General features: G+C 39.6%; 1 protein-coding gene across 2 annotated transcripts; it reads left to right on the top strand.

Annotated features, from left to right (window-relative positions):
- Nucleotides 1-12,584: 12,584 nt before the first annotated feature.
- LOC147618255 (transcription termination factor MTERF9, chloroplastic-like) lies at nt 12,585-15,932 on the top strand. Of its 2 annotated transcripts, none has more exons than XM_086774699.1 (4): nt 12,585-12,888; nt 13,637-14,041; nt 14,279-14,971; nt 15,280-15,932. In XM_086774699.1, the coding sequence occupies exons 1-4, from the start codon at nt 12,733-12,735 to the stop codon at nt 15,634-15,636; spliced, it is 1,611 nt and encodes a 536-aa protein (XP_086630825.1). In that variant the 5' UTR covers nt 12,585-12,732; the 3' UTR covers nt 15,637-15,932. The 2 variants fall into 2 exon arrangements, with proteins under 2 accessions (XP_086630825.1, XP_086630824.1); XM_086774698.1 differs by having other exon boundaries at nt 12,632-12,888; nt 13,613-14,041.
- The last annotated feature ends 779 nt before the right edge of the window (nt 15,933-16,711 follow it).

Raw genomic sequence — 16,711 nt, 5'->3', positions numbered from 1 at the left:
TATAATTCACTGAGGTTTTATCTAAATGAGATAAAATTTTATGAGAAGATAGCTATGGTGGAGAGCAAGCTACCTATAAAATTTTGTAAAGAAATTTCACAAGCTATGGTGGGAAGAATAAGCTACCTGTAAAATTTTGTATATAAAGAACCAAAGTTGTAGAGGATATGAAAAAATTGAATTTCATCAAAAAAGGGAGGAAAATGGAAAGGTAGTGAAATGCAAAAGGAGGGAAAGTAAAAAGTTAAAAAAATAAATTCAATTTTTAAACTTCCATGTGCTGACAAGGTACATTTGGCATGAAAGAATAGTTTATGTGAGAACCACAAGGACATCTAACATTTCTCTTTATTTTTAAAGTTATGGGCTCTATTTTTATATTGTCCTAAGAGATTTGGGCAAAGATATGACAAAAAGATCCATGCTACATGGATCTAAAATCCCCACTCTCTCATTGGTTACACCACTCTTGTTTTATTCACTCCTTAAGGGGGCAAAATGGAGAGTATATTTCTCCTAATGGTTTGTGGGTTTGGGTACGACTTAAGATAGTAATGGAGTTGTTATTCATCCAAGTTACACACTAACCATGTTAAAGGATTAGAAAAAGTTGAAGCCTCTCCACTTGATTTTGTACGAAAAATCTTTCATTAGATTATCTACCCCACATCTTAAACATGTAAAGGTTGGAGTTACCACTGTTTGTAGGAGGGTTCTATGCTATATCACAGTGGGGTACTCTACTATTCACAATGGGGTATGGAAATTGTAACATAATTATAACATTGTAGTGGAGCCCTCCTTAAAGAAGAGTTAAAAGTTCCTTCCATTGAGCCATGGTCTAAAATGCCAAAACTAGTCTAGCCCTTTGCATGATGTAGAAGTCTGGCAAGATATCCTAACTCCTCATAGTAGTCCTTGTTTACCTCTAGAATCATGAGGATAATTTCCTTCTTCTAGTGTCTTTGATAACTATATATTGAGCTGGCGGTGGAAGTGGTTGTGGTGGTAAGATCGATGGTGGTATAGGCACGTCGAGTATTTTATACATTCCTTCTCTTGGATGGTTTGGCACATTTTATTATACAAGGGTTGTAGCAACATTCATAAATCTAGGTGGTGGGGTGTATCCAATAATGTATGATATATAGCTCACATTAGAACCTTTATCCTAGGGTATAACTAGATTAAAAATAAAGCATTTTTCTAATATTAGAATATCCACTTCCATAATGACCATAAAAAAGAATAGAGATCAGAATGTCCACTTAGAGCAATCATACATGGACAAGATTGGAATACTTATGGAGATTTATAGCGATTGTTGATGTATTTTTTTACAAAAGAGATTAATTAAGTGTGACGTGGTTTAAAGAAATAATATGTATCTAGTTATGATATTTTAACATTTTGGTTGATGAACATTTGTTTAATTTAAAGTACGTTAATATAGAATGTCTTGTTATGATTGATACATGATTAGATATTTCCTTTTAAATGTACATGATGTAGGCAAATTTAGTTTTAAGGTATTACATTAAGAGAGACCAGATTTTCAATGCAAGCAAAGAGAGAGAGAGAGAGAGAGAGAGAGAGAGAGAGAGAGAGAGAGAGAGAGAGAGAGAGAGAGAATAGATGATGTAGATTGTGAAGAGAGGAGACTGAGACTGAGACTGAGAATAAACAATGTGCATTAGATAAACAACATAGAATACATACCCATACAAATTGCAATACAAACAATGACAAGTTACAAACAAATAATGCAACCCAAATACAATCATAGACAATTAAAACGATGACGTATTATGGCCTAGCAATATGACCCACTGTTAAAGTTTACATGCACATAAAATATGAACTAGAATGACATGTGACGGCTCAGCAATATGACCTAGTGTAAAACCCTAACATACTATATGTAAACCCTGGAGACGACCCAAACAGCCAAGAAATATGACTTAGAGTCAAATCCTTTATATCATGAGAATGAAAATGCAAAGATTCTCACGTGCATGAGAATGTAGATCGACTATAGAAAGATGATTTTTGGTGTTTTTTAAAGGTTTGCTTTGCCCAAATGATATAGATTGAGCCCTCTTGATATGAAGGATATGTGACCCAGTTATTAAACGTTTTTAAAAAATTTTAGAAAAACAAAAACAAAATAAAAGCCTACAAACTCACATGTGATGCTTGAAATTTTTTGAAAAATCAAATAAAAGACAATATGCTTACTTTCCTCTCACCTAAGTATTCATAAATACAAACTTCACACAAAAACTCAACAACAAACACACAAATTTTCTCTCTGTTACTCTTCTCCACTCATCCCTTATCTGCTTCTCAACCTCTTGACATCACTCAAAGAGAAATGGCACAAGGAAAAGAGAACTCACAAGAGGGGGCTAAGACTCCAAAAGAATGTGGATGAAGCTTACCCCTCTTTGACAGTGGTGCCAAAAATATTATGGCCCTTTTCTACTCCTTCATAGAACTCTACTCATTTAAGGGAAACACAAAAAAATCCAACGGTCATAGGGAACTTACATCGCTCTTGATCTTGATCCTCTTGAATTCCACAAGCTCTCCTTGTTGTGCTGAAGCGCCACCTCCTTGAAACCATTGGGGTTGCATCCACCTACTTGTTGCAAACTCACACACCTCTCACTCTCTAGTCTCTCTCACACAGGAACTCACACACAAGAAGTATAAAGGAAAATGTACCAAGAATATATTAGCTTCTATTCTTAACTCTCTCAAACCTTACACATTGACAAGAGTAAGGAGAAAGCAAGTCAGTTGGCACAAACGGGGATTGCCTTCTTGCAATGTGAGAAAATAGCTTACATACAACTAGCCCTCATTCTCCCAAAACTCAAGACTTAACTAATGAAGCTTTGACATGGCCAACTTTCTCATAAATTTATATTACAATTTTTATAGGGCCATTATATATCACTTATTGCTTGTGTAGTAGAGATTGTGTAGTAGAGAGCAGCCTATTAACCCATAGAATGAAATTAATAATTTTTGTTTATGTCTATGTGTGTCTATGTCCATAGCATAGCTAGCAAATAGAGCTAGGTTTAGGGTGCTAGTTGATGGGTATGTTCAAAGGACCAATGGGAGATGAGGTGACAAGTGAGGCCAAACCTACATAGCATAGTTATCAATCAGAGGTAGGTGTAGGGTGCTAGGTGGTGGGCATGTTTTCAAAGGATTGATGGGAGATGAGGTAACAAGAAGGGCCAAACAAGCCTGTCTTTGAGATGCTTTAGGGTGGTCATTTATAGCAGTGAAAGAGAAGGATGGTGCATGAGTTAAAGAAGGCATGGGGGGCAGCCATTGTGGCAAGGGTAAACATAGCTCTTTCATTGCAAAAATGTGGAGGGTGGGAACCTTTGCCAATAAGGTTGAAACCTTACATAAATTAAGCTGGCCTAATGGGGTTGGCTTAATTAGTAAGAGATATAACTTTAAGTGAATATGAACCCACCAAAATACAAGAATAATCATGCAAGAAAATTAAAGCATAAAAAATTTATACCTTTAGGTATATGCACTCGTGATTAAGGAGCATGCCAAGCCCTTTATAAACTAGTGTCATTGTATAACCATATTTATAAGCTGTAGATTGGGCAACTAGTACACCCATAACAGATGTGGCATTTGAGCTCTTTATAATAGCTCCACTTACATCAAATGCAAGAAAGCAACAACAAAGAGTAGGGAAGATGAAGGAGAACCTATATTACAACGTTGACAAGGGAGAATACAGACTCTGTGTGTGTAGCTATAAAGAGGAGAAGGGCCACACTAGGAAGGTAGTGTAAGGGGTAAAGTTAATGCTTAGGGTTTTGGGGAGGGTGTCCTAAAGGGAGCTAAAATGAAAAGGTGGCACCAAAGAAGGTGGGATTCAAATTAGGTCTTAAAGAGGATCATAAGAAGGGTTCTCCCAAGTGTAGTATGGAATGTGGAAAAGAGTATAAATGCTGAATATGATGCATACATTGTTGTCTCTTTCATGAATTCCATCCTTGTTCTTTTAATTTGTGAGACACGAGGAAGTTAGTGACATTAATTTCCTCCACAAACACCCTCTCTAGTTGTTTTGCTTCTTGGGGAAGGCTCTCTGATGTAATTCCCTGATGGTATAATGCATATCCAAGCAAATGGGCTTATCAACAAATGGGCTCCCTTAAGCTCTTCCCCTTCATGAATCATCCAAAAGAGAGAGAGAGAGAGAAAGAAGTTTCTTATTTTTCTTAGGTTTTATCCTTAAGGTTTTCACATTCAACACACTAAGTCATACCTAAACTCATTAGTAGAAAAATCGATTAGAGAGGGCGTTCTTATGCTTTACACACAATACACGCGATCAATGCCGTTGATGAAGTGTAGCTCGTAGACAAGATTCGATGTGGTGAGTGTTTGATGATGCTTTTAGATGTGTCTTCACACCCATCTATAGTAGATCTAACAATATTACTCCAGAATCTAATGAAGAACAATGCAAATATGGTCCCTGAAGATGTCTACATAAAACCGAGAATGGTCCCCAAAACGCACCTGGAGTGAAAATCTGACCACAAACCTAGAGTACAAAGTATTGCACACTTCACGACCCTCTTTCTTCTCTTAGAAGGGCTACTTGATCCAATTCAAGAAGATAGGTGACTCGGGGTGAAGGGTAGACACAGCAACAACAGGAGAAAAGAGTGTATACTCTCATACCAAATGTTGGAAACAAGGTTACAGGAATGCACGCACACACACACACACATAGTGGAGACTCATGCGCACGCGCATGCACGCGCACGCACACACACACACACATACATGCACACACACGCACACACACACACATTGTTGACTCAAGGGAGAACACAATGAGATGATAGATAGATAACTAATGTGTGATGTACAAAGATGATAAGTACACCCCAAGATGGGTGTATACTAGCACGGGGAAAAAACCTCCTAAAGAGGGAAAAGTGTCGTGGCTGGTCCTAGTGTGTTCACACACATCACTACCAAATATGACTATAGAAACATCTCCAAACTCAAAATTATGCCTACATTGTAGAACTACAAAGATTTATTCACACTAAGAATAAATGCACCACCAATAAATATAGCAGATGTTTGCTCAAGGTAGCAAGTTGATAATAAAAATAGATAGTTCACGTCACAAAGTGGTAGATCCATTGCCAAGATTAAGGCAAGCACTTACCAAGATGGTCGAATGTCGTCTACTACTCAACAAAAATTTCAAGTTAGCTTCATGTGAACCACCTCTTGAATAGACCTCAGGTTATTGAAGGCGGAAACAATGGTTGTGAAGAAAGTGGGTGAAACCTACATCTTACAAGTAAAATTTCTATTCACTTTACTCTACATTTCTTTCATACACCTTGCAGGTCTCCATTGTCAGTGGCCTTATAGTAGCCACCTTGGTTACATCAAAGGATTACTTAGCACTTGCAGGTTGCATGATTACTTACTCGGATATTATTAGAAATGGTACACAGTGGTGTATTTTAGATGTTCTTTGCCAGAGCTGAGGATAAGCTTGACGGGACCAACTACCCGTTATGGTCCTATATGATGTGGCATGTATTGGTAGCCAAAGGGCTATGGAATATTGTGGTTAATACTGAGAAACATCTTGCTTCCTCTTATGAACATGATGGAGAAGGCACATCTGCAAAGATGGATTGAATTTCACATGGTATATTACCACAGGATAGCATACCTCCTATGACATAGGAACAAACAAAGTGGGATAGAAGAGATGTATGCGTTGCTTGCTTTGTCAGTCACCAAGAGGAGTATCATTCCTCACATTCAGTCATGCAGGACTGCTAAACATGCTTGGGATGCACTTGCATCATTGTACCAGGAATGTAATGAAGCACGTGTTCCTTATCTATGCAAGTAATTAGAGTCAAAGCATATGAATAAGGGAGACTCTATGGACAACTTTCTTACAAAAATCAAGGATTTTAAGGAGAAGTTGGCCAGTGTTGATGAAGTATATCCTGCCTATTGTCTTGAATGTGTAGCCAGACTCATATCAAAGTTTTGTTTCTACCATCATACTCATGATGAAAGGCAATCCAAATGCCTTAAAGTTTGAGTAGTTAGTTTCTTTGCTCTTTCAAGAAGTGCAATCCATGTAAAACAGATCTGTCATGTTTACAAGAGATCATGCTTTTATTTCCAGTCAAAGAGGTAAAGGTAAATCCTTTCCTCAAGGTAGTTACAAGCTAAAATTAGAGTCATTGGGGGAAAGCTTGCAGAAAAGGAAGGCGACAAGCCAAAGAAAAAGAGCAAATGCAACTATTGTAGGAAACGCTGGTCACTACATTAATGAGTGCAAGAAGTGGCTGGAGAAAGAGCAAAAGAATGACTCAAGTATGGCTGTAGCTAATGCATCAACATCTAATGTAGAAAACTAAGAATTTGCAAACTATGCACATGATGATTGGGCTTTCATTGTGCAATGTAGTTTTGACCCTTTGCATAAGGATGTATGCATGGTTGTTATAGATGTACATGTTTGGTATTTTGATAGTGGTGCTAGTAGGCACAATACTTCTCATTGTAGTTTGTTCTCATCACTTGAATTTTCTCCATAGGGAAACACTATTACATGTGCAAACAACTCCTCATATCATGTAAAAGGAGTTAGTAAATTTGCTCTCACTATTGTAAATGGTGGAACAATCATGCTCTCAGATGTATTATGTACCATGGATCAAGAAGAACTTGTTATTTATCTTCGCCATTAACTAAAAGAATGGCTTAGTGGTTCAATTTGTGGATGATAGATGTATTGTTCATGATTGTACAGTGTGATGGCAATACAATTGTTGCTTCTAGTACTGTCTCATAGCCTTAACAGGCTAGATGCATATGAAAGACAAAATCATGCTATATGTATAGTTTCTCCCACAAATGGAATGGGTGACGCTAAGCTATAGCATGCATGCTTTGGTCACTTAAACTTTGGCAATTCGCTGCATTTGCATAAGCATAACATGGTGTCTAAGCTGCCACATCTTGAAGCCTCTATCAAACATGTTCATGTGGGCTATATTCTTAGAAAAATGTAAAAGGCATTATTTTCCAAAGCTAGTTTAACTAGAGCTATGCAAAAATTACAGCTTATACATAGTGATGTATGTGGTCCTATATGAGGACACCATCTATGGGGCTTCCTCTACCTTGTCACATTCATTGATGATTATTCCAGGCATACGTGGGTAAATCCATTGAAACAGAAATCAAAGGTTTTTATGTGCTTTAAGCACTTTTTTGCTCTGGTTGAAAATGTTTTTGTATGTAAGATTAGTACCCTGCATATTTAGGGGGGGAGTATATGTTTAAGGGGTTTCATGCATACAAGGTTGCTCATGGGATAAAACACCAATGTACTGTGCCCTATACACCTCAGAAAAATGGTATAGCTGAATGCAAAAACAGGTCTCTCATGGAGATGGCATGTTGTATGGTCAAAAGTCAGGAGTTACCTCATGGCTTCTATTTAGAAGCAGTCATGTGTGCAACATATGTTTTGAATAGGTGTCCTACAAAGGCTTTGCATACAATTACGCCTTTTGAAGCTTGGAATGGTAGAAAGCCCTGTGTGGCTCTCATCTATGCATTTTTGTTATCTGGTTACCATCTCTATCATCCTACTACCAAGAGGATTCTTATGAGTAGAGATGTTATATTTATGGAAGATACAATTCAGCCCTTGCTTTCATGTAAAAAACTACAAAATGTATGTTTGCAAAACATATTTGACACTCTCCTTCCATTGTTCAATGCAGGACTCATTAATGTAAAGCATTTGGATACTCAAAGGAAAGCTGAAAATAAGCCCACATAGGTTAAAAATCAGCATGTTTTTCAACCCACAGATCAGCCTATTGATAAGGCAAAGGTGGATGATATAGTTAATGAGGAAAAAAAGAAAATTGAGGAGTCAAAAAGTATGCCAAAATGGTTGGTGAAAACACTACATGATAGCAAATTGGCCATGCCTTTGCCTAGCAGAACACCTGCAGGTTCTCATCACGCATCCCATGTTGACACAAGTTATGCTCTTATTGCTAGTTTATGTACTTAAGAGGAACCCGTCTCCTTTGATGAAGCAAAGGAATCACAACAATGGATGAGTGCTATGCAATCTAAATATGATGCTTTACTCAAAAATGGTACTTGGGAGTTGTCTGGTTTGCCTCACGGCACGAAGGCCATTGCCACAAAATGGGTTTACAAGCTTAAACGTAAAGCTGACAGTAGTGTCAAGCGATACAAAGCAAGGTTTGTTTCAAAGGATTATACACAAGAAAAAGGCATTGACTATGGTGAGACCTTTGCATCCACATGTCGTATGACTACCATGTGAAGTATCATTATATTAGTAGCACATAAAGGTTGGAATGTACACATCAAAACTACTTTTTTAAATGGATACTCCCAGGGCATGGTATGAGAAGATACATGTATACTTGGTTGAACAAGGTCTTTGCAACAATTCTATTTGATAGTACCCTCTACAATTAAGAGGACTAAAGATGAATTTTTGGTCATTGGTGCTATATGTTGATGACATGCTAGTAGCTACTCATAGGCCCTGATGATAATCATATTTTAGCTTTTATAGCTAATTTACAGAGAGGTCTATGTCAGATCTTGGCCCGTTGCACTATTATTGGGCATTGAGTTTCGGCAACGTAGTGATGGCATTGTTATGCTACAGACACAATACAAAGAGGCATTGTTAAAGAGGCTTAATCTTAGAGACTCCAAACTTGTAACCTTCACCTATGTAACCTAGTTTGCGACTTAGTCTTGAAGACGCAGGTGACCCTTTTGATACTGGCTTGTATCAAGAAGCTGTTGTGGATGCCTTATCTTCTTATATAACACCAAACTTGACGTTCAATATGGGGTCTCAGTATTAAGACGATTTTTGCATAGCCTAGGCATAAAGCATTGGCAGTCTGTCAAACGGGTGTTCTGTTACCTAAAGGGCACCAAGAACTTTGGGTTGTTTTATCCCAAGGGGGGTAAATCACTCACAGCTACATGCATTTATAGACTCAGCTAGGCTGGATGTTATTACACACAAGTATTCATGAGTGGTTTTTGCTTTTTTCTTGGTGTTTCATACATATCATGGCTCAGCAAAAAGCAACCCATTGCGGCCACTTCTAGTTATGAAGCTTTAGGCACATGGCAACGTTTACAGTTATAATTGAGTGTGTTTGGGTCAGACGCCTTATTGTTGATTTGGGTATTGGTGAGTCCTTAGACACTATCATCTTTATTGGCCATCAAAGCACTATGGTAGAGGAACCCACTTTTCCATGCCTGCACAAGCACAATGAGGTGCATTATCATTATGTTAAGGAGAGAGATGCTCCGTAGGGGAAATCAGCTTGGCTTATGTGCCAACATAGGACAACTTGGATTAGTCTGGGCTCCCTTTCACAGTCCAAAGAGCTTGGCACATCTTTGTACTTTTAGTGCCAGCTCACCCCTTGTTCACATCATCACTCCCAGGGGGGGATTTGTAGCCTTATTTGGTAGTAGTGATGTGTGTGAACACACTAGGACCAGCCAGGGCACTTTTTCCTTCTTTAGGAAGTTTTTCTCCGTTCTAGTAAACACCCATCTTGGGGTATACTTATCATCTTTGTACATCACACATTCATTATCTATCTGTCATCTCCTTGTGTGCTCCCTTGAGCTCTCCATTGTGTGTGTGTGTGTGTGTGCACATTCTTGGAACCCTGTTTTCAACAGTTTCTTAGTCTTATTTCTTCGAGGTTAAAGTTCACATTTCTCATTTTTATTGTTTATGTAGATGATACAATGCAAATGATAACTTAGTAACAAAATTAGAGATTTTAATATGAGTGTTATGTTCATTATTACACACTATATGGCTTTGTAATAATTTGTTATCATGTATGTCCTATTTAAATATGGAAATGGCACATTCCCTATTTAAATTGGGAAATGACACATTTTCCTATGATTATAATTTTGAGGAAAGAGTTGTGCCAATTCCTCGCCATACCTTGTGTATGGTCTTTTTTTCACCTGCCCCCCCACCACCCCAAACACACACACAACACACACACATGTGCACATAAAAGAAGAATTGATGTTGTCAAAATGATTAACTTCATATATGACTTATATTGGTTAACACATTGTTGTAAGGATTCTATGACATTTTTTCCTCTCTCTCTCTCTCTCTCTCTCTCTCTCTCTCTCACACACACACACACACACACATAAATCTATCATAAAAATCATGGTTTAGAGGATTTTTTCTATTTTCTTCTTTAACACATTTACACACACCATGCACACTTACACATTTATATCCACTTAGCTACCACACACAACCACTCCTCATCTATCATAAAACTCACATGAATAATCTCTCTACTTTTCTAATCACACACACACCCACACACAAACAAACACACTTACTCTCATCTGGGGTAGATCTCTTATTATTTGTGTGAACGGGTAGGGTATGGTTTCACACAAACACCTAAAAGTAGGAAATTATTGACACACGTACAACTACCTAAATCATATCTCTAACACCCTGCGTGCGATTTCTTCCTGCCTGACATTCATTCACTCTGAGCATTAGCTGGCCATGGCTAATTGTGGATTAAAATTCTGTGTATTATAACGACGCCTGACATGAAATTCATTATGGGCATTAACCAGCTATGGTTGGTTGCGATTAATACACTGAGGAGTGGAATGACCTCGATGAAGAGCTTTCATGGAGATAACCGGCTGCATCAGCTTGATTCCACCTATAAAAAAAGCAGCAAACGATGAGTGCTTCCACACTCACTTAGCCCGTGTATTAGTGTTCTTACGCCATGTCTATTGTGCTTGCAACAGTAGGAGTTCTTCTTCCTCTTAGGTAACTCATAGTAACTTGCTATTGATTTATGGAATCCTACGATGGCTTTCATATTATTGTGTGTTTCTAACTCTGCATATGATTATGGGTTAAGGACTTGATGGAAACCCATAGTATGCTTTGACCCCCATGATATTTATGTTATCAACCCTTTGAAGGATGACATGATATAGACCTCTCGGGGATGATGAAAATGTGTTCTTTGGTTTCTTTTGAAATTATTTCAGTTTTCCATGTTGCACTTTGACTGTTATGCGTGATTAACACTTCACCTACTCTACTAATATGAGCATATCTTAATGTTATGGATTCCCTAAACCCCCTCACACATGGAGTGATGGATTATTGATGATACAGGGCTGCGCTTAACTGGGAATGATATACGATGCCCTGGCTGTTTTTAATACAAATAAGTTTTTAATAATCTCTTTTACCTTTGGTCTTGCATAACTATGGATTTCTTATGGTGACTCATCGGGCTTGCAATATTGAGATGCTCTCTCCATCCTATAGGTTACACCTACGACCAAGTAATTAATGGCTATTATGAGATTAAAATTTCACTTGACCCTTGCTGATGGGTAGAACCGAGATCCTAATCTTAACATAGGACGCCCTAATTGCTTATGCACACATATTGTGTGATTATTGAGGATACATGGTTATGTATGATTTACTTTTGGAATTGATACACGATGTTTGGCAATATGGTTTAATAGTGGCTTACTGCAATGATAGAGTCTAAATGACATTTTGATGTTTTATTTTCATACGGCTTTACATGGATGATTGCATATACTATTGATGATATAGCTCCTATTCTAGTATGATAAAATGGATGCTTTTATAGGTTAATTTTTTGTATAGTAGGATACTAGTATGACAATCATTTGTTTATGAGTTAGGGATTTCTATTGAGATACACGAAATTTTAAAACAAATACATGCTTACATGACAAGAGATAGATTGAATATCTACTAGGTTATTGGGATTACTATAAGGCCAATTGTCTGGTGTTGGTCATGCTTCGATTTGCATTAATCCCATGTTATTTCAAAAAGCTACCTTCCCTTCTTCGTAAACAACAATGAGAATCAATTCGTGCTCTATATGCTTAAGCCAACATCAATGCCACCATGTTTCTTCAAAGCAACAATGAGAATGAATCATCCACCAATTAGTGCACCATACCCTTAGGCTAGGTTTAGACAAGGGTGACATAAAAGTTTCAAACCTGAGCTGTCAAACTGTAGTTCGATGGAAGTCCATGTTATAGATGTCTGCACTCCAAAAATGCTTTTGTCCTCAAGGGGTCAATCGAGCAAAGGCCATCTCACAAGAGGACCAGGCAAAACTACAATTCGTGGGGTACGCACCCAAGACCCACTGTAGAGGGCCAAGAGCTCTAATTACTTGGGCTATGCTTGTATAATGGAAGTTGTCTCGTTCACAGAAGTGTATAGCTTACTGGTGCTCTACGTGATTTGCAAGGGAGTTTGCTGCTCAAAATGTGACCTTTCCATTGCCCCATCTGAATCTACCCATAGCATGCACAACTCCAAGTGTGATATGAAGATACTTCCAGATTTAGGAGCAAGTTGCATTGAATTTGCTGATGAATCTCCCCACTTGTCCTCTAGGGCCTAGGCTATCGTTGTTAGCATACCTTTATTTCATCTATCTCCCTTCCGCCCTTCGAATCTTTGTGTGAAATTGATCTTGCTCTAGGAAGCTCTTGCTTACTCTCCTTTCCATGATTGCCTTCGCAGGTCCGCCCCGTCTGGCTCGCATGGTTCCCGAGCGGCCCCTCAACCATCTCCTTAACCTCACCCGCCTCAAACGCCCTGACGATCAACTGCCCGCCTTCGATACGGACGATGACGACGAGGAGGAAGAAGACTTTGCACTTGTAAGTGTTTTTTCTGCCCCCTCCCTCTCTTCTTCTTCCTCCTCTACATTAGGTTTCTAATGAGAACTCAGAATCAGTGTGTTTTCTGCTGTTGGGCGCTTTTGGGCACTCATCTTTGATCTGTCACTCGGAAATGGGCTATTGTGGGCGCTTCTCAATAGCTTGGATTCTCTGTTTTTCTGGCAATGGGCGACTTCAGGCGCTTGTCTTTAGCCTTTGGGCGGTCCTTTTGGGAACAAGCATCATCTGGCACCTGGAAATTGCGTTCATGGGCGCTCCATTTTTGCGTGGATATGATTCGTTTCTCTTGTTTCTGTTGGGTACTCTTGGATATGATATTTTCTGCCTGTACATGTTGTGGGTGATCGTGGCTTTTGCTATCATAGATTGGGTGTTCTCTGTCTGTTTATCATTCCTTACAGCATGGATATGCTCAATGAGCCTTGATATTTGTAGGAAGTCTTGGTTTTAGCATGGTTTTATGTAGATGACCTCTGTCAATGGGCCTTGTTGTTGGCAGTTTTCAGCTGTGTGTGCACTGTCAGTAGGTGCTTGTGGGCCGTCTCGTGTAGCATGGATGTGTTGTTTATGTATCTGTTGGCCCTCTAGTTTTAGACTGGATAAGTTATTTTTCCATCAATGCCTCTCAGGTGAAGTGTTGTTTTTTGTTCGTGGGTTCTTATTGGCTAGCATGGAGTAAGCTTTGATGCATTTGGCTTTTTAGCTTATTCCAAAATTTCTATCTCAGCTGGATAGCTTCGAAGACGGTTATTTTGATGGTGGCAACAGGAAGCTTCCCCCCAAATCGCCTCCCTCTCAAGCACCAACTCCAAATAAACCTTTGAAATTTTCTATTTCTAGTGTGCCCACTCCGAAGAAATCAGTGAAAATGGTCACCAAAATGCCCATCAAATCAGAGCCCAGAAATTCAAAACTATTGAATGCAAGAGAATATGGACGATCTTTGAAACCTGCACAAAGCAGCCCTGACTATAATTTTGGCCAGAATCAACTCTCAGGGCTTTCCGGATCCACATGGGAAGAGCGGGCTTATGAATATGTCAGGAACAAGAGGCTAAGGGAGAGCTTGGCTGCAGTCCAACAGACTACAAAAACGCCAGCAAAGGAGAAAGAAACCAGTTCTCCCTCACAGGTGAAGCCCTCAAATCTCAAGTTTCTTTTGGGTTTCTATTGTTTTATTTGCAACTACAAGTGATAATGCCGTAGTCCTTGTCATGAATGCCACTGCTTGCCTTTCACAAGCAAGGTTGCTATTTGCACCACCAGCAAGTCCTTCATCTCTGTTTTTCTTTCAATTGACATGCATGGCACGCACTTGCTCAGAGAAAAATTTATAAGCTCTTCTCCATCTCTGAATCTGGTGATTCAGCAATGCGATTTGGGGTTGAAGGACAACTCAAACCTCCCAATTTTGGCGGGACTTGAGCTAGAAAAGAAATGCCAGCCTGTAGTTGAATACTTGATCTCCCTTGGCCTTGACGAGGAGCATCTGCAGAAGATTTCCAAGAGGCGCAAAGCATGCTTTTATGTTAAGATTAGCAAGGTAAAGGAGAGGCTGGATTACTTGACTAGTCTTGGGGTGAAGGATGAGGATCTTAGAAAAGTCATAGCTAGACATCCTCAAGTGCTTGAATACACAGTTGACCGTATGATGAAGCCGCGAATCCAATACCTACAGAGCATTGGAGTCCCGGATACAAGGCTGGGGAGAGTAATTACAGTCTCTCCTTCATTGCTCGAGTGCAGCTTGGAGGGATCTCTCAAGAGAAGGGTAAAGTTCTTGGTGGATGAGGTTGGGGTTAATGAAGGAGATGTATGGAAAGTTGTCCTGCTGAGCCCGCAGGTCCTGACACAAAGCATTGAGGACTCATTGAGGCCCAGGATGGACTTTCTGCTGAAGCAACTTGGTATCAGTCAAGAGAGAGTGGCAAAGATGATAACCAAGCATCCGCAGCTGCTCCATTACAGCATAAAGAACGGCATTCAGCCGCGCATTGATTTCTTAAGAAGCATTGGGATGAGTGATCCTGATATTGTCAAAGTGCTGAGCCGGTCTTCACAGGTGAGCCATGCTGTTGTCTTTCTTTTTATCGTCGGTTGGGGTGTTTGCATGTATGAATGCATGCGATGTATGTATGTATGCATGCTTGCTTGCATTATATGTACGTTAAGTACTAATGTATGCATGCATGTGTATGTAATGTATGACTCTCTTTCTGCATGCATGTAATGTGTGAACGTATGTATGTATGACTCGTGGCTGCTTGTGGCCTCCTCCTCTATGCTTTCACTTTTTGAGTTGCAAGTTCACAAGATCTTTTGCTTGCCTTTTTTAGAGGGGAACTTCACACATCCCTTGTATGGTTGCAGATCCTGTCTCTCTCAGTGGAGAAGTCATTGAAGCCAAAGTGTGATTATTTAACTAAAGAACTCAAATGTGGGTTGCAAACTGTCACCAGCTTTCCTGCTTATTTCAGCCTCTCACTTGAGCAGCGCATCCAACCCCGCCACAAGTTTCTGAAGTCATTGAACAGGCTCCCTGAAGGTCGGTTCCCCATGCATCTCCTTGCAATAACAGATCATGAGTTTTGTGAGCGGTGGGCAAAGTCGACAGTCGAGGAGTATCATACCTTTCGGCAGTCATTGCTCCTCAGCAATTTTGCCAAACAATTTGAGAAGAGAAATAGGTTGCAATATGATAATGCTGAAGGAAAAACAGTCTTTTGAAGAGAATTCTGGCTGTTGGGAGTTGCAGAGCTTTTGCTTCCATGCAAAGGTACATCTATGATGCCTGCTGAAGTGCGGCAAAAGCAATTGAAGATATGGCATCAGTGAGCTCTGAAGAGGCTATATGCTTCTTTTCTTAGCCTTCTATATTAAATTTCTAACTCTTATTCAGCTCTGTTCGTAACTTGTGAGTGCTGTGTAAGGTCTTTTGTCGTAGCTGATCTTTCTGAATGTATTCTAACATTTTTGTAGCCCATCTTGGACTTAAATAGATCATGCTTTAAGAGATAGAGAAGACACATCCAAGCAAGGGGGCCATGCCTGCTCTCTCTCTCTCTCTTTGACACACACACACACACACAGGTTGGCAGACCTGGCATATGACATCGAAGAGTTCTCCCTAGTGTGTGCTAGTAGGGGAAATGTGAGCTAGATCATGCAAGTCTATCTTTAGACACATCCAAGCAAGGGGGCCATGCCTGCTCTCTCTCTCTCTCTCTCTCTCTCTTTCACACACACACACACACAGGTTGGCAGACCTGGCATATGACATCGAAGAGTTCTCCTAGTGTGTGTATACCCAGGTGCATGCATACATAGTGTGTGCTAGGGGAAATGTGAGCCAGATCATGCAAGTCTATCTTTACCTTGGGTAGCCTAACATCCTTGCAAAAAAGCATGAAAGGAGAGAGAACCTCGTAGCATGTAAAAAAAATAAATGATCAAAATTTCTTGAAAAGCTTCCTAAAAATAGCTCAAAAAGCTTTGCTTCAAAAGCTCGCTCAATAAAAAGCTTTGCCAATCAGACAATACAATATTTATAATTATAAATTCAGATTTGCATTTCGGACATAATGGCCTCATGAAGCTCGTCATTAACCTGACTGGCCAGCCTTGTTGCTTTTGGTGTCGAGGCTTTGGAAATGGGAGACCTTCTGATGGTCCACAAGGCATGGCATCAGGCCCCTTTCTTCTCGAGCACACTGGAGCTCTCTGGCAGCCTTTAGGAAGCCCTAATCTGGGGTTCCCCAACTGGTGGGTGCCATGCCTGCTCTCTCTCTCTCTCTCTCTCTCT

The sequence above is a fragment of the Cibotium barometz genome, chromosome 35, assembly GCF_041138505.1.
Source record: "Cibotium barometz isolate CiBa-2024 chromosome 35, ASM4113850v1, whole genome shotgun sequence".
Classification (NCBI taxonomy): domain Eukaryota; kingdom Viridiplantae; phylum Streptophyta; class Polypodiopsida; order Cyatheales; family Cibotiaceae; genus Cibotium; species Cibotium barometz.
The sequence above is the reverse complement of the archived record's forward strand: the minus strand, read 5'-3'. Positions and strand labels throughout refer to the sequence as shown.

Coding starts and splice junctions, on each gene's coding strand:
- LOC147618255 (XM_086774698.1), top strand. CDS start 12,733: ATGATTGCCTTCGCAGGTCCGCCCCGTCTGGCTCGCATGGTTCCCGAG. Junction 14,042..14,278: donor AAACCAGTTCTCCCTCACAG/GTGAAGCCCTCA, acceptor CTGGTGATTCAG/CAATGCGATTTGGGGTTGAA. Junction 14,972..15,279: donor TGCTGAGCCGGTCTTCACAG/GTGAGCCATGCT, acceptor GTATGGTTGCAG/ATCCTGTCTCTCTCAGTGGA.